This window comes from Theobroma umbraticum, unplaced genomic scaffold (genome assembly GCF_002168275.2).
Source record: "Theobroma umbraticum cultivar Fairchild unplaced genomic scaffold, ASM216827v3 scaffold_4.1, whole genome shotgun sequence".
NCBI classification, from domain to species: Eukaryota; Viridiplantae; Streptophyta; class Magnoliopsida; order Malvales; family Malvaceae; genus Theobroma; species Theobroma umbraticum.
In genome coordinates, this window is record NW_018397258.1 from 2,070,315 (window position 1) to 2,096,906 (window position 26,592).

At 35.9% G+C, this 26,592-nt stretch overlaps 2 protein-coding genes across 2 annotated transcripts; both read left to right on the plus strand.

The window, feature by feature from the left end:
- Positions 1–600: 600 nt before the first annotated feature.
- On the plus strand, positions 601–4,250 carry QUA3 (S-adenosyl-L-methionine-dependent methyltransferases superfamily protein). The gene is given in 16 exon segments (XM_089783082.1): positions 601–617; positions 619–683; positions 686–828; positions 830–863; positions 866–934; positions 937–1,007; positions 1,203–1,206; positions 1,209–1,432; positions 1,502–1,592; positions 1,595–1,714; positions 1,805–1,852; positions 1,855–1,895; positions 1,897–2,066; positions 2,274–2,648; positions 3,189–3,284; positions 3,743–4,250. Coding segments are annotated over 16 exon segments (1,791 nt in total). The 3' UTR covers positions 3,966–4,250.
- Positions 4,251–10,297: 6,047 nt separating this feature from the next.
- On the plus strand, positions 10,298–16,840 carry ANL2 (Homeobox-leucine zipper family protein / lipid-binding START domain-containing protein). Its single transcript, XM_021423933.2, is given in 11 exon segments — positions 10,298–11,154; positions 11,263–11,480; positions 11,601–11,718; positions 11,828–12,517; positions 12,810–12,911; positions 13,038–13,250; positions 14,590–14,764; positions 14,851–15,218; positions 15,771–15,963; positions 15,966–16,003; positions 16,005–16,840. Coding segments are annotated over 11 exon segments (2,451 nt in total). The 5' UTR covers positions 10,298–10,983; the 3' UTR covers positions 16,170–16,840.
- Positions 16,841–26,592: the final 9,752 nt, after the last annotated feature.

Sequence of the window (26,592 nt, forward strand, 5' to 3'; positions counted from 1 at the left end):
CCTGCAGCATAACACCAGAGAACACAGGTGGAAAGAAAAGCATATTTGCACCGTCCGGCGTCCATCATTGGTTGATCTCATTAATTAGACTAGTTTCTTCAGTCTGATCTTATGAATGCGTTTATATGGATTGACGCTTCTTGGTTTAGATAGTAAAAGCCCGAACCTGCGATGGCACCAATGAATCCAGATCGAAATATATTTGCAAATGTTCCTATAAATTGCCACTCTTTGTTCCCCGACAACGTTCCACGCAACCAAGTATTACAATTGTTCCCAAGGTTTCGGTTCCACCGGTGAGGCTACGCATTCGACCGCGTACGCCACGCCACTGGCTCCCACTGGCCACACCCATACACACTTACTTCCCCAAAGTTTTCCCCTACTTCTAGCACACTTCCTCTCCCTCCACGTTCCTCTCTGCAACGAAAGCTAAATCTACTCCACTCCCCAATCCGATAAAATCAACCCTTCATCCCAAAACTCATTTTCCACAAACCCTCCAACCCAATATTAGATCCACAACCAAAACCTTGGATGAACCACTAAAATTGAAATTTATGCATCAAAAGAAAGATCTCAGGAAAAAAAAAGATCTACATGGGCCATTTAAATCTCCAGCATCAAACGAAACCCAACGATGGAGCTTTTAGACATCATATCCACCATATTTTTCGGCCTGGTACCTTGTTCTTCCTGTTAGTGTTCACCCCTCTTGGGTTCTTGGCTGCCTCTGTAGGCAAGCCCTGCTGCTTTCCACATCGGCTCCAGGGCACGGCATCGGTTGTGGCCCTGGTGGAACTGGGCCACCACCACCAGCCCATCGAAGGCCTGCCCTGCTGATTCCGTTGATCATATGCCGTGTAGGACCGCCCGCGTAATAGCCAGCTGAGAGGAGATGAACTTTTACAGGGAAGGCAATGTCCTTTGCCTGATGAATGCCACTTTGCTTGATCCCTCCTCCTCTTGCTATAAGATTCCGTTCGGTGCCTGAAAGCTTGCACATGGTAGCCTTTTTTCTGTCTCTCTTTTTTTTTTTATTATTCAGAAACTGTGGTTTGTTGTGGGTTTTTCTTTAGAGATTATTAAACACAAAATTTGCTTAAAATTGCTCCTCATTGTTTGTTTCCACAATTATCTCCTTTTAGGAATGGAAGTAAATTATTAATTTTCTTAAAGAGTTTTTAATTTGTAATGGTTAGATATGGCTTCCAATATGCCACACACAAAATTGCTGATAGGAAAGGTCACCAGGATGGATGAAAGAGCAAGTCCTTACTTTATTTTCCCTGGTGGTGGAACAATGTTCCCTGATGGAGCAGCACCATATATCGAGAAACTTGGACAGTACATTCCAATAAGTGGTGGAACTCTAAGGACTGCCCTGGATATGGGATGCGGGGTAACTTGATATGTTACATACTAGAATTCTGTTATATGCTCATAGTTTCGTTTGTACTGTTTGAATACCATGCTTATTAATTCTTTTCCAGGTTGCAAGTTTTGGGGTTCATTGTTATCGGAAGGCCTTTTGACTCTCTCATTTGCTCCAAGAGTTCTCACAAGCACAATACAATTCGCATTGGAAAGGGGATACCTGCCTTTGTTCTAATGCTTGGCACTCGCAGACTCCCATTTCCTGCATTTGCATTTGACTTCATTCACTGCTCTCGATGCCTGATCCCTTTTTACCTTATAGTGGTTCTCTCTTTTTGTGTGTGTGTGTGTGGAGTGCCCTTGATATATTCTTATTTATATCTACCCTTTTTGTTTGGTCCTAATGTGAAGAAAATCGCTTTTGCAGATGCAACTTACTTTATTGAAGTGGACCGGTTACTTCGCCCAGGTGGATATTGGTCATCTCTGGACCCCCTGTACAGTGGCCTAAGCAAGATTAAGGAGTGGGCTGACCTCCAGGCTGTGGCAAGAGCATTGTGTTATGAGTTGATTGCTGTGGATGGAAACACAGTCATTTGGAAAAAGCCTGATGGAGATTCGTGTCTACCAAACCAAAACGAATTTGGGCTTGAGTTATGTGATGAATCAAATGACCCAAGTAATGCATGGTAATTGTCCTGGAAATCCTTAGTTTCATAGAGTCAAGAATTCTGACAAGGGTTTCCTTCTTTTTTCCTAAGAAATTTTCAGCCAAAATTGTCATGATTTTGCATCTAATTTAGCTTAGTTTCTGGTTGGCTATTGGTTTATTTATTGTTTCTAGAACATAAAATGTTATGTTGTTCTAAGGGGGTTTTTTTTTTTTTTGTTGGTAGGTACTTCAAGTTAAAAAGATGTGTGACTACAACGTCTTCTGTGAATGGAGAATATGCTGTTGGGACAATTCCGAAGTGGCCAGACAGGCTAAAAAGGGCTCCTTCAAGGGCCTTGGTCATGAAAAACGGGATTGATTTGTTTGAGGCAGACACAAGGCGTTGGGCAAGGAGAGTTGCCTATTATAAAAATACTTTGAACGTGAAGCTTGGGACTCCGGCAATACGCAATGTCATGGACATGAATGCATTTTTTGGAGGTTTTGCAGCAGCCCTCATATCTGATCCAGTGTGGGTGATGAATGTTGTTCCTGCTCGAAAGCCATTAACTCTTAGTGTTATATATGACAGAGGCCTTATTGGAGTATACCATGATTGGTGAGTAACTGTGGCATTTGTAGCCTTATTTACTGAAAATTCAAACAATTGTAAGTTTGAAAGCACAATTACACCTATGTGAATGGGACTACACGTGAAGGATGAAACACTCCCCATCCATATTGGTAGTTGGACCTACTCAGGGAGCTGATGGTAACTAAGAATTTGTTACCCATTTGATAAACAAGAGTATGCTGTAGCTCCTAGTCTTCTAATTTCTATGACAAACTTCTTTCCCGTGGAAATTCCATGTTCAGTCTTTTCTGCTCAAAGCAACAGCCCTGCTATCGCTTATTCCCTGTTGATTGAATATCCCATGGAAACTGTACAGGCATGTGATTTAGGTAGCTTTGTTAGATGAGTGATATTCAACTGGAGCAATGATTTTGTACAGGAGTGTTTTAACTTTCTAAGTAGATCCATGTTTAATCCTTATCCTCTAATCATTGTCATTTTTGCTTGTCTTTTTCTGGTGATGGTGAAATATACAGTGGTCTTATAGGGTTCTGATTAACTGATGTTCTAGAATTTTGTTTTCAGGTGTGAGCCTTTCTCAACATACCCCCGTACTTATGATCTCATCCACGTAGCTGGCATTGAATCACTAATAAAGCTTCCAGGTTCAAGCAAGAGCAGGTAGATATAACCTTTGACTTCATCCTTCAATTCTCTGTCCTTAGCTTTTCTTGAATTCTCTTAGTATGTGTATGAGCAATACAAGTTTCTTCCTCCTTTTGTTTTTGGAATGGGAGAACTTCACCAGTTACTTGAAAGTGGAAATATTTTAGTTGCATCTTCATTAAAATATTGCTTATCACAATAATTTCTGTGCTTAAACAAACCTTTTTATTTTTTTCTTTGTTTTTTTTCTTCTTTGAAGCTTCAACAGCGAAAGGCAATGCAAAAACGAAGCATAGAAAAGCAATCTTTGCACCTTTATATCCTATGATAGACTTTGCATGTATTGTCGCTATTGAATGGATTCATGCACCGTTACTGCATGGACCATACTCTGATTTTACTCTTTTGAGTAGTTTATCAACTCCGCTTTTGAGATCAAGCACCTTTAATCATCAACTCTAATGTTCCTGCAGGTGTACCCTTGTGGATCTAATGGTAGAGATAGACCGGATGTTGCGTCCAGAAGGAACAGTTGTGATCCGAGATTCTCCTGAAGTTTTAGACAAAGTGACTCGCATAGCTCATGCAGTAAGGTGGAAAGCTATCATGTATGACAAGGAACCTGAATCACACGGTAGAGAGAAAATTCTGGTTGCAACCAAAATCTTTTGGCAGCTAACTTCAGCATCCCATTGAGCGCCTTTGTTCTTTTTAATGTAGGTATTTTTCCTTTTCATTTCTTTTTTGATTATTATTTGAAGCCAAGTTGTCTTCTCCATGCATCAAGTAGGTGCAATCTTGTTACTTATTTGGTATATTTATATCAAGAAACTGTAGATTTAGAAAAGTATAAGAGACAAAATACTGCAGCTTTATGGTAGTACACACGTGTCAGTGGCAATGACAATTTCTGTTAGCAGTAAGAATCAATTGTAATTTGATGCCATTGATTGCCACTAACTTGGTGGTGCTCTGCATTAACCTCATCACTATGTCTAGTCCGTCCTGTGTGGTTTTGATTATTCATCCAAGGGAATATTATCCAGGAACCCTTTGGCAACTAGAACGCATGTTATTATAATAGGCCATGAATAATGATAATCTTTCCTGTCAAAGGACCATAGCCCTATACTTTTTCTTGCTCTGCCTCTCTAACTACTTAACCACATGGATGGCTGGAGATGCAGGAACAAGAGAGGGTTTAAGTTTTGGGAATAGAAGTATCATTTTCTACCACATGTTCATTACCCGAAACTAATTGTTCATGCGAGTCTTTTAACAGATGAGTAACTTTGTGAGCGTGTGGTTTATCCCCCTGTTCCCCTGGTCAAAATCAACATGCCAGATTTTGTGACATTGAACATGGATGTGACTTGTCTTAAATGGATTCTCTTGGTTTTGGCTTCAAGGAATGAATTTATTGTCCTGGGTATTCCTATCCGCACGCACTTTTATTTATTCACGTCACTTTTTTTTGGCCTCTTTTAATTATTCTTTAAATACTCCCCCATCAAATGGGGTTTCTCAATTATGGCTTATAAATTATAATTATGATGTGCTTGTTTCGCCCAAAAAACCAGTTTCTTGGTAATCTTCTTCTAAATTTTTAAGTTTTACTTGATCAAAAAGCACCATAAATTCACGAGATTGGTATAAGCCTTATACAATCATATGGGGATGGAATCACTTTGCCAGGCAATAACCAAAGAATTCGGTCAGAGAACAGTTGAAAGAAGAAAGGGGCCAAGATTTTCAATCCTTGAATCTTTGAAAAGTGAGCCGGTTGGCAAAAGAAATGCCTGTGGAAGTAGTCAACTAGAGAAGGCTGTTCCATTGATGTACCCAAAAAGTTTGAAGTCACGTTTCAATCTTCAATGGTTCAATTCAACATAATTGATTTTCTTCTTGTAACCTAGTCATTGAAAAACCAAAAAGGAGGGGGGTGGATATGAGGGCTAATATAAGTTAAAAAGGCCAATGGATCCCACATGAAGCTGCCAGTTGAAGAAACCGGGGGTGTGTGGGAGTGGGGGTGAAGGGGGACTGGAAACATAAATGCGAATGCTAATACAATTGCCCATCATTAGATTAATGCCTCCCCACTCTCAGGCAAATCAAGATCCAACTCCCACTATCTCCTAATACATTAATAATTCTGAATCAGACTGCAATTACGAACTTCTTGACAAGTGATAAAATTTTTATCCTAGTATATCCATTAATTGTAAGCATGTGTCCTTTAACTACCTCCTATAGTGTTTGAGCTTTCCTGTCAGTTGTGGCTTCATGGAAAACTTGGTTGAAGGATTAGTTCCTGCTATGAGCTCATAAATGTTGTTGTCAGCTGCCGATATTGCCATAACTCCATAGACAACTAAGCTTGGGAAGCCTGTCTTCATCAGGAATCCTGCAGCTTTCTGGAGCAACAAGTTAAAGCATGGGAGCAATGCTAGCTTCAACAATTATCCAACTTTAAAGCCCCATCTTCCCACTTCCACGTAGCACAAAAAATTTCTAGGCTCGTGCCCCCCCCCCCCAACCCCCCTCTCTCCCTCCCCCTAACGCCCCAAAGGAAAAAAGGAGAAGAGGGTCAAAGTTGTTGGCTAGCTAGGCTTACGTTAATGGAGTTGAATTCCAAAATGGGGGAAGGGACGTAATCTCAAGAGAAGTATGCATTGACCAAACTTTAATGAAGAAAAGCATAAGCATGAAACATATGTACGTAGATCCCTTGTCTCACAGTCTCAAAATCTAAGACGCGTATATATGTAATAATGCGTGTATCAGAAATACGCGTGAGTCGTGACAAAAATCTATTGAAAAGATACAAGGATATATATCTTTTCCAGGCAGATAAGAGACAGGATTACTCAGCTTGGAAGCTTTTCAAAGTTGGAAAATGAAAGGGTTATAAATATTTCAACTCTGGAAGGGCTTTTTCAGCTAAGGATAATTGTGGGGATCTGAGGGAGGAGGTGTTATAGCAACTGTTACTTTCTTTCCCGATAGCCTTTCTTATGTGGAAAGGAAAAGAGGCTCTCAAAAAGATCAAATGCTTTAAATGTAAACTTGAATGGTGATAGGCTGGAAAATGGGAGTAGCATTAATGCAGCGGTAAAAGAAGATAAGAGTGGAGAGGGGGGGGTGCTACTGTTTCCTGTGGACCTTTTGCCTAACTGTTGAAACAATAATATATATATATATATATATATATATAATATGAAAGAAATATGATAGCTTGATAGCTTTCTCCAAGTCTCTCAGGACTCTACTGCTGCTCTAAAATAATATTATAATAATTATATATATATATGGGCTCGTGGAATTGGTCTGATCTGAAGGACTTTAGATGGACAGGAAAATTAAAGATGTTACAACCTAATGAGAGTGAAAGGTCATGTGGGATGTGGGTCTGCCGATAGTAACACCCCTCCCCTCCCCTCCCCTCCCCTCCCTTACCCACCTCCATTCTCATCTGCCCTTTCCATATTTACTCCCTCTCTTCAATTTGCACCATTGCTTTTCGTCAACACTTTAAAACCAAATAACCTTGTTTGCCTTTTTGTGGGGGATTCAATTTTGCTGTACACTACTTTCCGTAGTTCTCCATTTCATTCGTCCTGGTCACAACAAATTCACTCCTAGTACTGTTCTTTTTCTGATACAAGACATCAATATTACTGTTCAAAACTTTTAAAAGAATTTTATCCAAATCTTTGCCTTGTATGAACGGAATTCCAATTTTTTGTGGTTTACAACAACAGATTCTTTTCTAAGTAGACTTAAAAACTGTTGTCAGACCCTACACACACGTATTAATTTATTCATCGAATAAAATTATTTTTTGTATTGTGTAATCTAACGTCATAACACGTCTACGTATGTTGTTTCGAAATTTAATACAGAGATTGTGTTGATGGGCATGAAATGATGTAAGAAGGGAATGGGTGCCGGTCGTTCGAGACTGTTTGAGGAGGACTAAGATGTAAGAGAATCTCTTAAGGGAGAGGGAGAGGTGATGTCTTTGTTTGTGCAGTTGTGCCTTGCGATTTTGGTTTGTGTCGGCAAAACATAGCATGTGGCCATCTAGACCAAGTCACGTAAAAGCGTGCAGGTACAACAACTAAGCCAGAAGCATTTAGCTTCAATCACTGGTTTGCTGAGCAATCTCTCCACCCTCCCCCTCCCCTACCCTTTTTAATTCTTCTCCACTCCTCTCCCTGCATCCTCCTTTGTCTCTCATCAAACCTTCCCAACCTTATCGGTAATGGAGGAAACTTAATGAAAACGACTAACATTAACAACTCATATTGTCTCCCTAGCAAGGGAGATCATCTGAACATGTCAAAAAAAGATAGTATACTCGAGTAATTACTCGTTGTCGGTATAATTATAAATTACTCGACTTCAAACCCTGATTATTGCTTAGTTATTTGTCCTATCGATAATCATAGGAAAGATTAAGCTTGAATTACGTTTCATCCAGTGGGTGAAGGAGAGTTTCTCTGTGGTGGGGGCATTTCTTTAGATAATTGATGAAAATAGGGCATTCAAGCTAACATTCAAGTCTCTTTATTGCCAAAATTTTGTTGCACAGTTGGCTATTTTTATTGAACCACCTCATGTGTACAATTAAATACCCCCCTCTAGGTTGTATCTTAATGAAGCCTATTAACTTGTTTGTTTAATTAATATTAAGCCATATGCATCAAAACCATATGGTAAGAAATAATGGTAAACATATTTTGTGGTTTATTTATCAACAAAATTTCCAAACAATAACATTCTTTTCATAAGTGCATGATTCCAATCCCAGACAGATTATCCTTATGATTTGAAAATGAGAAAGCATTTCAATTGGGCTTTGATGATCCAAACTTTTTTTTTTTTCAAATTGATTTGAATGGCTTAAGTTCATAGTATTAATTTTGGGCAAATATGTTTAATTAATTATACATAAATACTTAATGGCTTTGATTACAAATACAGGAAAGTTAAATCCAGCTATTTAAGTACCCAAAAAAAAATATTCCATGGGTTTGTTAATCTAATTTTAATGATGAAAGAGCTTGTTTAATTAAGTACGTAGAAGCTACATCACACATGTACATAATTAAGGGTATTAATTAGAGTGTTCATGCTTTTTTCCCAATTTCCTATTTTTCCATGATTTAAAATCACTATCAAATTATTTAGTAGTATATTAATTATAGAATTTATATTTAATAAATTGTTATATTCTATAATATGTATACGTTGTCACTTAATCATAGAATATCATTTCATAAATGTACAAAGATAAAAATTCACAAATCCTTTTAAAATAAATAATTTTAAAATTATGAATATTTAATTTTAAATATTTTTAATGATAACATTTGATTCACTCATAATGTATAATATCTATGCATTAATAATGTATCAAATATAAATCCCATTAACGTATTCATGCAACACAAATGGGGGAAACAAAAATATAAATTATCAATGTCATAAACAAAAGGATCATAGGGTATATAATAATTATTGAACAAAGTAAATGAAATTAAAAAATATTGGATGTTGCCCTTTCAACTTTGGTCTTCATGACCTTAACTAAACAAAATTTAATTAATAGTAATTAACAAAATGGGTATTTATTTTCAGTGCATAAAGGCCAGGCTTTATTCTTATAAAATTAAAACATTTAATATAACTATAAAGATTCTACAAAGCTTTTGGAGTGAAAATCTTTTATGGATGTCTAAAAGAAAATTAAAGGAATAACAAATTAATTCTAATAATAATGCTTAAGATGCATTTCCTTTTCCCAGGTACTTCATAATTTATGAAACACAAATGATTAATAAACAATTTAAGCTACCTAACCTATGAGCTAGGATGTAAATGTAGAATGTTTTTTCACTAGTCATTTTCCTTGACAGTACAAGTACCATAGTGAAATTTATAAATTACTTACCATACTAAATTTATTTGACAAAGCATTTGATATATATTTAAATATTAACTTAAATTAATACAAATTTATATTCGATACATCATCGATGTATAATTAATCATCAAGCGACATTTTATAAATATGGTATTTTTAAGATTTTAAATTCTTAAAAATTTATTTACTAAACGACAATAAAATTAGATTTACTAATCATGTATAAAATCTATATACCGATAAAACATCAAATATAAATCGATCGATACATTTTTCATTGTAAAATAATCGAAGATGATACTCTCTTACTGAGCAAGCATTTATTTATATAATCGCTTAATGGCATTAAATTTGAGTGAGTAAATACTATTCTTTGACAACAAACTATTAAGAGGAGTAAAAAAGATTAGAAGAAAGGGTGGATTATTACTATAAAACTTCAAAGTATTGCATCAATGCACAATAATTCCGTACAACTTTAACCTAAAGTCCGTTTCTTTTTCCACAAAAAAATTATACGCAATTGACAAAAGTAAAAACAGCCAGAGTGACGGTAAAATCACGCCGATTTCTCCGTCTGCGACTGTAAATTTATGTTCTTGCTTGGTTTTATCCATGAATTTGGTGTATTTACAGATCCCAATGCCTTGATATTTCTATGGAGAGAGAGAGAGAAGGGGGGCAGCAGCAGCAGCAAATCTGAAACTCTGTACCATGTCGATGTAAAAAATAGAGTTCAGACTTTGCTTTTCTTACAGTCCAAAAAACAGGTTAAAAGGTAAAAAACAATTTACTGTCATTCAGAGACTTTTCTTTTTATTTTTTTACTTTTGGTTTGTATGGAGAGGAAAAGAGAAGGGGAGAGAGTCAACCGACCTCTTTTTGGTTGTATGCGTATGTAAGGCTTCGAAGAGTCCACATAGTGCGTTTTATCTTCACCTTTGTTGTTTATTTTTCTTTTCTTTCTGTGCAAATCTTTTTTAAAAAGGCTTTGGTTTTTTCTTCCTTTTTTTTTTTTTTGCTTTCTTAATTTTTCGTTGTTGGGAGAGAAGACTTTCATTGAGAAAGCTTTATTAGTAGTAATAGTCAAGCATGCAGAGAACGAGAAGATAACATAACACTCTCCGCCAAAACTAGGGTTCCCATTTATTGTCTTTGAAACCGCCCATCCAACTGATTTTAAGGCCTCCTTCTTCTCTTTTTCAGACCTAGACCCCACCCAAAAAAAACAAAGACAGGGTTTTTTTGGCTTTCTTCTTCTTCTTCTTCTTCTTCTTCTTCTTCTTTCTTAAAGAGAAAGACAGAGAGAGAGAGAGAGAGAGGGATAGAGAACGAAGAGCTAAGCAGGAATAAAACATTAAAGGGTTTTTTTGCTTGCCTTCTTTCTCTTTCTTTCTCTCCACTATATCAGTAGTTTTGTAGAGAGGGAGTTGGAGACATTTGGAGTTTGTTTATCCTTTTGTCTCCTCTATCCTCTCTCTTTGTTTTACTTTTATTTTATTGGGTTGGGTCTTGCACAAATACTGTTTTTTTGGTTCATAGATTTTTTTTTTATATGTATATGTTAGTCTGCAAATTTGGGTTCTATTCCCTGAGAGTTGTTAATTTACTAATTTCGTGGTCAAAGGCGAGTCATGATTCGGAAACGGAGCAAATCAGTCAAATGGGAGTGTAGTTAAGAGAGAGTTGCTTGTAAATTTGTAGAAAGAAAGAAGAAAGGAACCAAAATCAAAAAGTTGATAATAGAGAGAGAAAAAAAACAAGAAAAAGGGACCTTCTTTGATGAGTTTTGGGGGTTTTCTCGATAACAGCTCTGGTGGCGGGGGTGCAAGAATAGTCGCGGACATCCCTTATAGCAACAACATGCCCACCGGTGCTATTGCTCAACCTCGCCTTGTCTCCCCTTCTCTTGCTAAGAACATGTTCAACTCCCCAGGCCTCTCTCTTGCTCTTGTAATGATGACAACCTTCTCCTTTAACAACAGACTTTGGCTTTTGGTTTTATTCTTGTTGCTTTTGCGATAGGACGACTGATCTGGGTTATTTTTGTGATGTTTGCAGCAGCAACCGAATATAGATAATCAAGGGGATGGAACTAGAATGGGTGAGAATTTTGAGGTAAGTGTTGGGAGAAGAAGCAGAGAAGAGGAACATGAGAGCAGATCTGGAAGTGATAATATGGACGGAGCTTCAGGTGATGATCAAGACGCAGCCGACAACCCTCCGAGGAAGAAGCGATACCACCGACACACTCCTCAGCAAATCCAAGAGCTTGAAGCGTATGATTTCATGTTTCAAAGCAAACTTCTTTTTCTTATTTCAGTTGGTTCAAATTTTTCCTATGGAACATCGCCTTACAAGTTTTCTGTCTTTTTTTACTTTTCTTGGTTTTGGTTTAGTCTCTTCAAGGAGTGCCCTCATCCCGATGAGAAACAGAGGTTGGAGCTTAGCAAAAGGCTTTGCTTAGAAACCAGGCAGGTCAAGTTTTGGTTTCAGAACCGCCGTACTCAAATGAAGGTATATGCCAAGAACCAAACCATTCAGGGTTAAAAAATCTCTTCTTCTCTTGTTCTTCTCGCGTTTTGAATATCGTACGGTAATCTTTAAATTTTGATCATTTTTCCAGACCCAATTGGAACGCCATGAGAACTCTTTGCTGCGGCAAGAGAACGATAAGCTTCGAGCTGAGAACATGTCTATTAGGGATGCTATGAGGAACCCAATCTGTACTAACTGTGGGGGTCCGGCAATTATCGGAGATATATCTCTTGAAGAGCAACATCTGAGGATTGAGAACGCGCGGTTAAAGGATGAGTTAGATCGTGTTTGTGCACTTGCTGGCAAGTTTTTGGGGCGTCCTATTTCAGCACTAGCTACTTCAATTGCACCTCCAATGCCAAACTCAAGTTTGGAACTTGGAGTTGGTAGCAATGGTTTTGGAGGTTTAAGCACCGTGCCTACAACATTGCCTTTGGGGCCTGATTTTGGAGGTGGGATAACAAATGCTTTGCCAGTGGCTCCACCTAACAGACCGACAACTGGAGTAACTGGACTTGATAGATCGGTGGAAAGATCGATGTTTTTGGAGCTTGCCTTGGCTGCAATGGATGAATTGGTTAAGATGGCACAGACTGATGAACCACTTTGGATTAGGAGCTTGGAAGGTGGACGAGAAATACTGAACCATGATGAATACTTGAGGACATTCACTCCTTGCATTGGCTTGAAACCAGGCGGCTTTGTCACTGAGGCTTCTAGAGAGACTGGGGTTGTGATTATCAACAGTTTGGCCCTCGTTGAAACTTTGATGGACTCGGTGAGCCATTTAACTCCATCATCTACTCCTCCAATTAGTCAGTTTCACTTTAATTTAAGGGTTTTGAAGTCATTTTCAAAGCATTTTCTCACCAAGATTTCTAGATTTGCAATTAGCAACCTCCTCTTGTCTTTTCTTTTTTTTTTAACCCTTTTCTTAGTGGAGAGTAGAGACTGTTCTAGTGGTGGTATATGCTTGAGAAATCTAGTCTTCTCTTCTCTTCTCTCTTTTCTGGAGGTTTGTGCCATGGGAATTGACTTTCAATTTTCTTTTTTCCCTTCTTTTTCCATAGACTCGTTGGGCGGAGATGTTTCCTTGTATGATTGCCAGAACATCAACTACCGATGTGATATCTAGTGGCATGGGAGGAACCAGAAATGGTGCACTTCAACTGGTAACTTGAATTTCCTGCGACAATTAATGCTTAATCTATATATCTCATCCCTATATTCCCTCATCTACTCTCTTAAATTTTTATACTAACTAGTTTTGCTTCATCTTCTTCTTGTGGGTTCTTCAGATGCATGCTGAGCTCCAAGTCCTTTCTCCTTTGGTTCCAGTTCGTGAGGTCAATTTCCTAAGGTTTTGCAAGCAGCATGCAGAAGGGGTTTGGGCAGTGGTTGATGTGTCTATTGACACTATCCGAGAAACTTCAGGTGCACCGACATTTGTGAACTGCAGGAGGCTTCCTTCCGGTTGTGTTGTGCAAGATATGCCCAATGGATACTCCAAGGTAAAATTTTGGTAAATTGGAAGCATACCTAATTACTATTGACTTACATCTTACTTCATCATGTTTTTCTTTTACATTTAATTGTGTCTTTCCCAAGTGGTTGTTCTTCCTCCCTTTAAGTCTTTAGTGAGTTTTGCTGAAATAACTGCAACATTGGAGCTTAGTTGCGAGAGACATTTAATTTTGGGAAAACACTAGGTCAAGAAATCAAGGACATTTGCATTACCAAGCCAACATTAAGAGCTCATGCATCTAAGAATTTTGTTTTGTCTAGTGATTACTTGCTGTAACCCCACACTGTCACTGCCTGCTTTGCTTCCGAACGAATACATTTAACTCCACCCACTCTCAAAGAATCTGAACCTTCCTAAACACCTTTTAGAGGGGAGTTTTTTATTGATTTGGATGCTTCTTCTCAATGTCAAATTATAGTTTAAATTCCAAGTTTCAACAGCTTGGGTTTGCTTACCCACAATAAAATAAAAACCCCCCCGCTGCACCAGCAGCAAATCGAGGCTTACTAGCATTATTATATGAATTGGAAGCCTCTATTACCCTTTCTTTTTTGTGCCTTGAACACATTAATTTCATATCCTTTAGTAATCCTGAGTCTCTTGATGAATAAACTATTCATTTGATGTTTCTATTCCAATCTTTGATGCTGCCTCGGTTTCTCCCATTTTAGCTACATTTAAGGGCATGTAACTGCGTGTGACCTGGTTCCAGCCCCGCTTTGATGGGCTTGTTTTTCCTACTAGAAACGAGGACCCTTTAGTCAAAATGCCATAGACTAGCTCTTTTGTTTGTATCTGAGTATCTGAGCTTTTGAGGCGACATCAGTACACATCTCGATGTCACAACTCGCGGTATACTTTGTTCCTTCAAACAATCTTTAAAAAGTTTATCTTCTCCATTATTCAATTCGCTTTCCTCTACCCCCCTCCCTTTTTTTTAAATGTCTCAGTACAAGGGACAACCTCCACCACGAGAGATAATGAGATACCATTTCTTTCATTGAGCCCAATCTTTGAGTCATTTCCAAGATTTGCCTTGTATTTTTCTATTCCAAAAATCAATATCATTTGTCAATAACGATATTATCCAAATCCTTTTATTGACCATGAAAAGTTTCACTCATTTGTTTCCCTCCAAAGATTGATTGACTAGTAGCTTCTGTTCATACCACATTTTTATTATTGTTTTTCTATAAAAAAAAGATATACTTTTTATAATTTATATGGGAAATTTGAGAAATCATTGTTATACCAATGATTGTAATGGAGATAGTCAAAAGTCTGCATGGAATGGCCACTGACGATGTTCTAAAAAAAAATGGCAGGTTACATGGGTTGAACATGCAGAATATGAGGAGAGCCAAGTTCATCAACTCTACCGCCCTTTACTAAACTCTGGCATGGGCTTTGGTGCGCAACGCTGGGTGGCCACCCTCCAACGCCAATGCGAATGCCTCGCCATCCTCATGTCCTCCACTGTTTCCACTAGAGATCATACTGGTAGCCAATGATTAATATTAGAACACCCTATAGAAAATAATAATAATAATAATAATAATAATGATGTGTCTAATTTATGTTGCCAGCTATAACTGCAAGTGGCAGACGAAGCATGTTAAAGCTGGCGCAAAGGATGACCGATAATTTCTGCGCTGGAGTCTGTGCATCGACGCTTCACAAGTGGAACAAGCTCAACGCCGGGAACGTGGATGAAGACGTTAGGGTCATGACTCGGAAGAGCGTGGATGACCCTGGCGAGCCACCGGGCATCGTGTTGAGCGCGGCTACCTCGGTTTGGTTGCCGGTTTCACCTCAAAGACTGTTCGATTTTCTACGTGATGAACGGCTGAGGAGCGAGTGGGACATACTGTCGAATGGTGGACCCATGCAAGAGATGGCCCACATCGCCAAAGGCCAAGATCATGGCAACTGCGTCTCCCTCCTCCGTGCCAGCGTAAGTATACTCTCTCTCTCTCTCTCTCTCTTTCCTGTTTGACGTATAAAATGAAATTAATAGCAATAAAAGCAAAAAGAAAAAAGAAAAATCTGGTGGCACAGGGGGAAGGGTAAGAATTTAGGGGTGGAAATGACATTGGATGGAGTGAATCAAATGGGTTTGTCGTGTAAGGATGAAAGGTGAATTTGAAAGGACGAGTCTGGATTTTGGAAGTATCTATGAAGACAGTTTCATATGCAGTACATGAGAACAGGTTTTGATTTGTAAGCTTTACAAAGTCAAAGTATTGGACATTTGTAACCTTTCCCACTTTCCTTCTCAGTCTTTTCTGACCCAAACTTTTTTTCCCCTTTTCTTTATGAATAAAGCTTCGACTTCCCATTTTGACTCTTCCTCTTTCTCGCGCTGCTGTAATCAGACTGACACTTCAACTTTTGGGACCATATATTTTTTTATATTATAAAAAAAGATTTGGAGTGGTAGATTTGTAAATTTTGGAGAACATGAGTGGTTGATTAGAATTGTCTTCTGTTTTGGGGAGCGTTGCAGGCCATGAACGCAAGCCAGAGCAGCATGTTGATATTGCAGGAGACATGCATAGACGCGGCCGGGTCGCTTGTGGTGTACGCGCCCGTTGACATTCCAGCCATGCACGTGGTTATGAACGGTGGTGATTCTGCTTACGTGGCACTCCTACCCTCGGGTTTTGCCATCGTACCTGATGGTCCAGGCTCTCGTGGGCCCACTCGAATGGACATGTTAACGGGAATGGCGGTGGTGGCGTGGCGGGTCGCAGAGAGTGGGTGGGTCCCTTCTACGGTGGCTTTCCAAATATTGGTGAACAGTTTACCAACGGCCAAGCTTACGGTAGAATCGGTGGAGACAGTCAATAACCTCATTTCATGCACCGTCCAGAAGATCAAAGCCGCCCTTCAGTGCGAAAGCTGAGGAGGGAAAAAGCACTCACGTGATCCCGACGGCAGTTCCTCTAATAGTTTTTAATTTTGTACTAGCCCTTTCTTTTCCCTTTTTTCCTTCTTCTGCCTCCTTTTTTTAAAATTTTAACATGGAAGTCTTTTGTGTATTTAGTCATTTATAGGGTTGGTTGTGAAGACTGAAGAGAGCTTTTGCGTTTGTGTTGTGTGAGATAAAGAGAGAAGAGTGAGTGTGTGTGTGTGTGTGTGTGGTGGTGGTGTGCGACTAGTGAATTGGGGGTGTTTGAGTCAAGAACGAACCGCGCGTGGAGACTCCTTGCATGGTGATGATCAGGCAGTGACTCGGTGCAAAGAAAAAGGACTGTTCTCAGCACAAGGCAAGGGTGGTGGTTCGGGTATTGACTCAGGTCGACCCTCGAAATGGCTCAAGTGGGGGGAAAAGGGGAAAAAACAAAGGAAAGGTCAAAACCCAAAAACAAGAAATCTTCCTAGACAGTGCCTCTGTCGTTGTAGTAAATCAAAATCTCTTTTCCAGGGGGTTGAATTTTCCAACTCTATTATTTTGTGGAGAAGATTTGCATGGAACATGTAATTGGTATTGAGTTGTCATTGTCTTTAAAAGGGGATTGGCCCTGGAAACTTACTAATTTAATGTATTAATTCAATACTTCATCTTTATCCAAATTATCCAAGTATATGCCTAACTTCTCACGAAACTACATTCGAAGAGGCGGCTCAGCACGTAAAACAAACGCGCCCGCGAAGATAGTGAGATAGGGAGTTTTGGGTGAGATCGCGATGGAGAGGGATCTAGGCTGTAAGTTGCAAACGGGCATTAAATGAGCGAGCAGACGCTGTTGGGAGAAAGCGTTGCTGTCATTTAATGCTGAGGGTTTGGCATTGTCCCCGGGATTGCGTGGACAAGCCAATCAAAGAGCGCCACATATTTGGAAGGTATTTGACAGGCATTAGGAAGGGGAGACTGACAGAAACGCCGTTCTTTTGGATTATGGTGTGCGAAGTGGATATGTATGGTTTGGTTTGTGTGCCAGCTTTGCTTGGCTGGCTTAGCTAAGAGCCTTGATGCTGAATCTGTTGACGGATTGTGGGTAACAGGCTAAGCGTTAAATCTTTCACATTACGACGTGAGGAATATGAGTTTGGAAGTTTTGGGGTGATATGATTGCGGGTCGTCTTGATGCAATGATATCATATCAGAGCTACCTTTGTCTTTACCAAACCCAAAATATAAGGAACAAAGAAAAGATAAAAACTCAATATTTATATAGGTCAAGATTCAAGGTGAGACCATGTTTGATTTTTTTGGTAAATTATAAAATTAAAAAAAAAAAAGAATTCCTTGCGGTTAAAGTTCAAATAGATTTATCCCTTAGTGACACGTCACCATCTGGAAGATTTTCTTTAAAATATTTTTACTCACACCGTTAGGCATTAACCTACTTATTTTTTCCTATTTACCGTTTCTCTTACCAATATGCTCTTCCTTCATCCGTACCAAACATCGTGGGCTAGACGATAAAGGGTCATGTGCAGCGTCTATATTGAAAATACTTAATTAACATGAAATTGAAACATTTTACTTATTGAAGTACTTGAGATAACATTTTTTTTCTTAATCTCATAATAATTTTATCATTATTAACCACCTTACTTATCTTCTCTGAAAATAAATTTAAATTAAGTCAATTCTGATATTATTTTTTCATAAATTTTTTTTCCAAAATACTTATCTAATAAGCTGTGCAGCGTAATGTTTATAAACTTTTCGAAATTCCTTTTTTTATTTAATTAGAAATACAAACGCCTTACTTATTTTCTTTGACGGGACATAGTATTTTTAACTCCGACGAGTGTCATACCATTTTAAGTGTTTTGCAATTTAGAATAATGAATAACTTAACATTGTCATGGATGACGTATTTACACATGTCACACCGTCAAGCTGTTTCATGGCGATTCCATTACACTTTACGGTAACCCCTGCCACACCCAATCCCATTTTCGTTTGAGCCTCAACGTTCTGTGGTAAATTCTTGCTTCGATACCGAGCCTGAAGCCTCATCCCCAACCCCATCATCCACCAGCTTCTTGCTGACCTTTTGTCTCCACTTTCAAGCTCACCTCCTACTTCCTCAGAGTGAGCTCGGGAACTGTCGTCGTTCCCCACTCACTTTCATCCCCGACGCTGACGTCTAATAATAAGTCATCTTTCCGTTAGGGTCCTTCACTTCGAGTCTTGTCGTCATTTGGGGGGGTCAAGGTAGGTTCCATCATGTTATTGGTGTTGGGTGCCGCCGGCGTTGGGTGTCGAGGAAGGAGGAGTATAGTGGTGAGAGAAATGGCTGTCAAAAAGTTTTAGAGTGAGGCTGAGAATTAATGAAGAAAAAGAAACAGAAAAAGAAAGAGGCTAACGGTGTCGTTTTTCAAATTTGAGAGGGCAATTTTGCCTTAGGAGACAATATTAATTCTATGTTTGAATCTGAGATGCAAGCTTTTTCGGTTCTAAAATTAATTAAGTTTTTTTAAAATACTATAAATCAATTGAGTTATAATAAAACATCGAAAATAATTAAAATTAACTTTTATCCTGATTGTTTAGGTCGATTGTTTCTATTAAATAAAATATTTTTAAGTATGTTTAAAAAATTTTAATCATAAATAATATATTTAAAAAATATATTATTAATGACCAATTTTTCAAGGAATTCAATTTTAAAATTTTTACAATAAAAATCGATTAAAATAGTGAAATAAATTATCTCTCTTAATCGACTAAAAGAAATTTTTAAAAAATTAAATTAAATTAATTAAATTCAATGGATTTCGTCCTTCACTCTCTACCGCTGTCACCATGTTTAGTTTCAGCCCTATTCGAAAAAGAAATTAAAAGGTGAAAACGCAAAGATTTGCTCCTCAAACCTAAAAAAAGAACATCATTCCCCTTTCAGAAGAAATTTCAACGACTTTTTGAGTAAAGATTAATCATGCATAAGGATTAGCTAACAAAGCACTGTTAAGGGTCAAATCATGCCCCTCCAATAAATTGTGACATGCACTCATACCTAAACCAGCAAACCATCAAATACCAATTTCGGAACACATTAAACACATCTTAATTCTCTTGATAATTATAAAGAAAGTGGAGAAGAGCTTTCAAGTTAATCTATGGGGCATATTTGTATGCATATATATATATATATATATGCTACTAATAAAGAAACTAAATCAAGCTGTCAATCAGCTTCACATAAATCCTAAACTACATTTGGATGTTGTATCTGCTATGGGTAATGGCCATTCCCCATTATTGCTAAGGTTTTGACCTGTACGAAAGTTTCTGGGTTGGATGCATGATGTGGAAGGTTTTATTCTGAGCAATTTTTTTTTGGTTTTTGAGCTGTATCAGCTCTGTATTAATGGAAAGTGGGGGAATGCGTACGTGATCAAAGCCAATATATGTTGCCTGATCTTGGTAATAGTTGTGTGGATTTGTAAGCCTCACTCAGAGCCCCTGAATTAGGTTAAATTCTAAACAGCTAGAACCAAAATCAGAAACTAGAGCAATTAATTCATCCCAAATTCTCTTTACCAAAATGGCTTCTGGACAGGATCAAAATTTTAAGCATTTCTTACTGCAGTGAAATTTATCTATAGTATTGTTATAGTGTTTCAAATTTTAAATTTATAAAATTACTCGATTTAAAAGTTTAAAGGGTTTATATCTGATATAAAATTAATATATAATATGTATACACTATCATTTAATACTAAAACATTATTATATAAATGTGTAAAAGTAAAAGTTCAACATTGGATTCATTAATATTCATAATTTTTAAATATATTTATTAACAAAGTGATGAAATTTGATTTATTAATAATGTATAAAATCTAAATAGTAATAGTGAATTAAATATAAATTGAATTATAAATTAGAAAATGAAAGGTCAAAATAGGTTTCGATATCTAATAATGTAAATAAATCAAAATAGACTTTTTTTTATTTGAGGGAAAAAAAATTTAATTTAATTTTTGAACAAAAAAATATTATTGAAATACATGCTTGAGTGTATGGAAATAGGAATATTAGCTCGAAGGTTTTGGTGTTTAATAAGTGTATAAAAGCAACAAAAATAGGAGCCAATGAGTAGATTATGACTGAATCGGGAAAAAGATGAGACGGCGAGTACGGCGGCAGTCGTGGCGGTGATAATTTTTGTTACCGCCCCACTAATGAGTTAGCAAAATTGCAATGGAATCTAGATCCCATTCTCATGCATGCACAGAGGAAGACGCACGTGAGGGTTCACAGGTAACGTGGATACAGGTGGGTGAGGACGAAGGCAATAAAGTCAAGAAAACGATATGCTATCCGAAAGAAGGAATAGCAGTTGGCCTTATGAAGCGCAGCTTCTTTGGACATTGTTTTTGGACCTTCTACTTCTCAATCTCCTAGTCATTAGTCCCATTTATCCAAAAGCTTCCCCCTCCCCCTGTGACAGATCCTTCCCCACCCCATCACATGCTTGTGGGTTCCACCCCCCCTCCCCCTCCTACCTTCGAGACCGTATCAAGATCAACTTGGGATTCATATGCCTCTGTTGATCTTCCTCTTTTCAGTGTTCACTTCTCTCTCTTTTTCTTCTTCTTTGTGGGCCATTTCTTCCTTCCTTTTGCATCTAATATTATGTAATTGCTACTGCTACTGTTCGTTTTCTCACTTTTCCTCTTTCCTCATTTTACCTGCGATTTTTGTTTTTTCTCTGCATCTACCTCAAAACAAACTTATCGATTTAATTGTAAAATAAATAAATAAATTGATTCTTATTTTTACCTTTTTTAAATAAAAACTTAAAATTAAAAAAATAAAGATAAAATAAAAAAAAAATATCAATCGAACCGAATTCAAATTTTTAAATTTATTTAAATTGTAAAACAAACCACTAATACGTATTCAATATGGATATATAGTCCTATGGTTTCTGCTACCATTCAGCATATTCTTTCCTCTCTCAGCAAACGATATTTGATTTCATAATTGTGTGACATGTATACAGCGAATGAATGATGGAGAGGCGTAGGGGCAAGTGTTGGGATTAGACATCCCCACTCCTTTTCGTTTGTTTTCCTTTTGATGTGGGCTCTTTCGTTTTGTCTTGTTTTCGACACAAGAAACCTTTCCTCATTAATAATCAACTTTCTTTTGTGCATTCAATTATTGATCAGTTGAAAAGGCAAAAACTGCCACTGACTTTATCAATAATGACATTAATGTTCTAAATGCATACCAACAAGCTTCAATTCTAGTCTTTCATATAAAGGATATAAATCTAACGTATAAATAATTTCAATATTCTAAGTTATCAACCTTTTGATTTGATGTAGATTGCTAGATTAGTATAACATGTACATAAAATGTTCAATCATTCAACACCCCTCCATACTTCCCATACAGTCTCCTAAAACGATCCGATGTCATCGTAAAATTAAAAGTCATAAACTTCGGCAATTAGAGTTTTATATTTAATATACTGTCAATATATAGAATCTGTACATAAACATTACATTTTTTTTAAAAAAAAAGTACAACTTACACACCGAGTCGAGCAATAATTTATACCCAAAGTCAGGAATTGTGTATAAATTTAGACAAGACAGGAGTTGATGTCCGGGGTCAGTCAAATAATGTTGATAAGGGTAGGGCATCAAAGATCATGCTTATGCCTCCCTCATGCTGGGCTAGAAGGGGCGAAATTTCAAAAAGTGATGCTTAAGATTTTTCCTGGGCTTATAGCCCAGTTCATGAACTGACTCTTGGGCCTCTACAAACCGACATTTTCACCTGCTTGTTTCCCTTTCACACTCGGAAACATTTCTTTCCTATTTTTTCTTTTTTTTAAAAAATAAAAAGTTGGCATTTTAAATGAGAGGCAAATGGAAATTGTGGCGAAATACCCAGTAATCAAGCCTTGGGAAGTTGGAAAACAAAGACTTTTTGTCCTGAAAGGGAGAAGGAGAAAAACCTGGAGAAGTGACAAATTTTCGAAGAATTTGAACAGGGTTTTTCTCTTTGTTGACACTCACGAAACATTTAATGCTTTGATTGCAGCAGGGGAGGGAGGGGATGAATGCTTTGAGCTTCGAATTGAATTCAATACAATTAAAAATTGAAAGAGAGGTTGGTGCAGCATTAAATACCAGCCTGGATGCTTAAGATTGCAACACCTCGGTGCAATAAATGAGTAGGACCATTTCACCAAAGCCAGATTGGGAGACTTTTCTTCCTTTCTTTTCTCCACCTCCTTCGCAAATAAAACAGTCAAGCCCTCCCAAGTGACCAAATATGAACATAGTACAAAGAATATCCTGTTTTTCCAAACCAAAGCCTCGACCCATCCATCGGCAGAGCATTCAAATTAATTTTGCATGAAAAAACAACAGACGTCATGACGTACTATGACGTTTAGTCATTTAATTAGGCTATTTTTCCTAATTTATTAGATTAAAATTTGGGGAATTTTTTTATTATAAGAAAAAAAATGTAATAATCAAGCTCAATTGCTTATTAGAATAAACAAGGTATTAAATGTTGGATTGCATAAAGCTACCACTATCCAACAACCGGGGGGTTGTGGGGGGTTGGAGACTTGGGAGTTGGGGGTTCTGATCTCCTTGTCATCCTCTTCATTTTTTCCAACAACAAATTTAATGTCTGTTGAAGTTTGAATACAGAAATTGCAAGATACTATATATAGTAATGTTAGTGTATTAATTTATTATTTATTAATACGATGAATTTCAATGTATCGAGAGAAAATATGACTTAATATGGTAAGTTAATAATCTTAAAGAGTATCCTTAAAATACTCATTAGCAAAATCTTTATTAATTAATGATTTTAAATTTTGTTTTGGAATTAAAAAAAATAGAACAAAAAGAGCTTCAATTAATGAATTGTGGCATAAACTTTGTATTCTAATTATGGAAGTACTAATTATCCGTGCTGGTCATTAATTATTAAACATAATTAATTAGACTGTATTTATTGCTATTAACAACTTTATCATGGCCTATATTCAATAGAAGCATGCCAATCATTAATATATAATAAAAAAATTAAAATTATTGTTATAAATTCAGCTATATTAGATCATTAGTTTGCTGAAAATTAAAAAATTGGTAGCCTAAAAATTTTGTTTTTTGAACCTTAATGAAAGAAAAAAAAATTGTATTTGGGTTTTTTACGTTGAGAAGGTCCATAGGCCCTCATATAAAGCAACACCTCCGAACATAAAAAGTTATATTTATGATCCGTTTGGTAATAAAAAAATAATTTATTGAGCAATTTTTTTATGTTAAACTATTTAGATAAATTGTTAAAAACATTTTTTGTTATTCAGATAAAAAATATTACTATCACTCTAATTTGTAAAAGTTTAAACACAAAAATACCTTATAAGAAACCATGAATTGTTAGACCTAAATCATTATTTGAATATTTAGATCTAAATAATTCTCCATGTTCTTTGGGTTTAAATCGGATTTCTTTTATCCACTCATAAAACGTTTTACATTTGAAATAAATTTTCAGTCTTCTAAATATTTTAATTGACATCAAAACAAACGGATCATTAATCTGAAAAATAAAAACTTTTTTCTTTTAGACAAAATAGTCTGTGAAGTTAATTATGAATTATAATAACTTTTTAATGGTTGAAGCTTAATTTGAAGAAGTCACCCTCAAAAAGTCTGAAATGTAAGAAATTTCAGGTGACTAGTGGCGAGAATGGGAATGGTGGCCATACCGTCTTCTTTTGAAATTTGTGTTGAAAAGTGGTAACAACACGACATGTGAGGGTGTTGGCTCTCTCTCTCTCTCTATTTTATATTTCCAAACATATTCATTTAGTGGGTGCAAAAAGAAGGGCGACCTCTTTTTTTTTGCCCCTTTCATTGAACGTACGATAATAATTCACATGCACCCATGTCCTTAATGGAGTATCAAAACCATCTTAGATCTACTTCTTTACCATTTAAAGCCATACATTGGTGCTCATATTTTTGTGATATAACCAATACAAATGCATCCACAAAAGGAAAAGAATTATGGTTTTGTTCCAAAAAAAAAATTAAAAAAGTAAAAATAAATTCGCTTTCACTGCCTCCGAAATTCGATTTCGTGTAACTAAATTTAGTTCACGTTGTCTCCGACATGCTCTCGTGACATTTACTTTTGTTTTCCTCAGGTAGCTCATAAACAAAATTTTCTCTCATTTCCACATATTTTAATAAGAGAAAAAAATGATGACATAATGTTTTAAAAAATTAAATAATTTATTATTCTGTTGTATTAAATCAAAATTTTATATTTTTATTTTTAATCAAATAAATTTTTATAATTAATGATTGATTAATCGTTATTAGTCAAAAAATTTATTTCATTTTATATCATTTGACATTAATATATATAATAAAAAATATCAAATAATCATCCACTGCAACATATCAGTATTATATCACATAAAATAAATAAGTAGTTTTTTTATTAACAATAGTTAATAAATTGATAGCTAAAATAATGTATTTAATTAAAAATAAAAATATAAAAATTTAATTAAACGTAATAAATAAATAAAAATTTAATCGAATTTTTTCGAGTAGTTGATGAGTTTTTTTTTTTTTAAGTATTATATGAGAAATGATTTATTTTTAGATTCTTTCTCCTTGTTATTTTTGTCTCTCTCTCTCTCTTAAGCTGGACCGAAGGGGCCACCACCATGGGTCCTGTCCAGGAATCAAAATCTGCCCCAACAAACCCTTGGTAGTGGATTTGTAGATTGGCCCATTTAAGGTTTAAGAATGTATCCAAATTGGGCTAAGCATTGGCTGGGCCCAAGTAAAGTTTTTCCTACGAAAAGCTCATGGAAAGGGAAAAGAGGAATCATGTGGGGTGTAGCGAATGGTACAGACAAAGATGGTGGGCTACCAACAATGCTCCCAGATTTTTAGTTAAAAATGGATACTAAGATCTTCTATGTGATTTGCATCATGGCACCGTATCTTTATAACGGGGCCCTTTTTATGTTTTGCGGTGGAAGTCATGCTTTTCTATTTATGAATTTGTTTAATTTTTAACGTGGAAGAAGAGAAGCAATAAAGATTTTTCATGCTATGAACGATAAAGAACACGATTTATAACAAGGAAAAACGCATGCTCCAAATGTTTAATTTAATAATAAATATATTTATCATATTAGTCTGTTATTGTAATATTATAGTTATATCAATTAAAAACTAAACCTCGACTTAGATATTATTTTTATGAATTAAAATGATAAAAGTTTTGAAAATGACAATAATATATATATGTTACGAACTCATATTTTTAATTCAAAAAATATATTTAATAAGTAATGAAAAGTTTTTTTTAAAATTGAGAGAATGAGATTCAAACTCTACTTTTTGTATAAGAGATTATGCATCAACTAATAAACAAAATACTCAAGTGTAAATAATAAGTAAGGAAATGTTCATCTTTATATACTTAAAATTTTTTTTTATCTTTTATTGATGTGAGATCCGTAATATTAATATTACTCCACTCAATTATATAATGTCTTTGTTGCATAGGTTCATTATTTATAGAGAAAAAAACTCTTACACTAGTTCGACACTACTTTGACTCTTGTATCTTTTATAAAAGCTTCATATTAGTGAAATTCGAATATACTTTAATGCTATTTGTTATAAATTTATATTTTTCATTTTAAAAATATGTCTGATATATGGTGAAAGACTCATTTTTATATATTTAATATTTATATCATATTTTACTGTTGTAAGATCTGTACATGATAGTATTTAAAAAGTTTAAAATTTATAAATATATTTTTACGTGCATCATTTATGATTTTAACTTTTCTCATATAACATCTTATAACTTTTATATTTATGAATTTGTTCAATTTTTCACGTGGAAGAAGAGAAGCAATAAAGATTTTTCATGCCATGAACGATAAAGAACACGATTTATAACTAGGAAAAACGCATGCTCCAAATGTTTAATTTAATAATAAATGTATTTATCATATTAGTCTATTATTGTAATATTATAGTTATATCAATTAAAAACTAAACCTCGATTTAGATATTATTTCTATGGATTAAAATGATAAAAGTTTTGAAAATGACAATAACATATATATATATGTTGCAAACTCATATTTTTAATTCAAAAAATATATTTAATAAGTAGTGAAAAGTTTTTTTTTAAAAATTGAGAGAAGGGGATTCAAACTGTACTGAGATTATGCATCAACTAATGAACAAAATACTCAATAGTAAATAATAAGTAGGGAAAGATTCATCTTTATATATTTAAATTTTTTATTTTTTATTGATGTGAAATCCGTAAT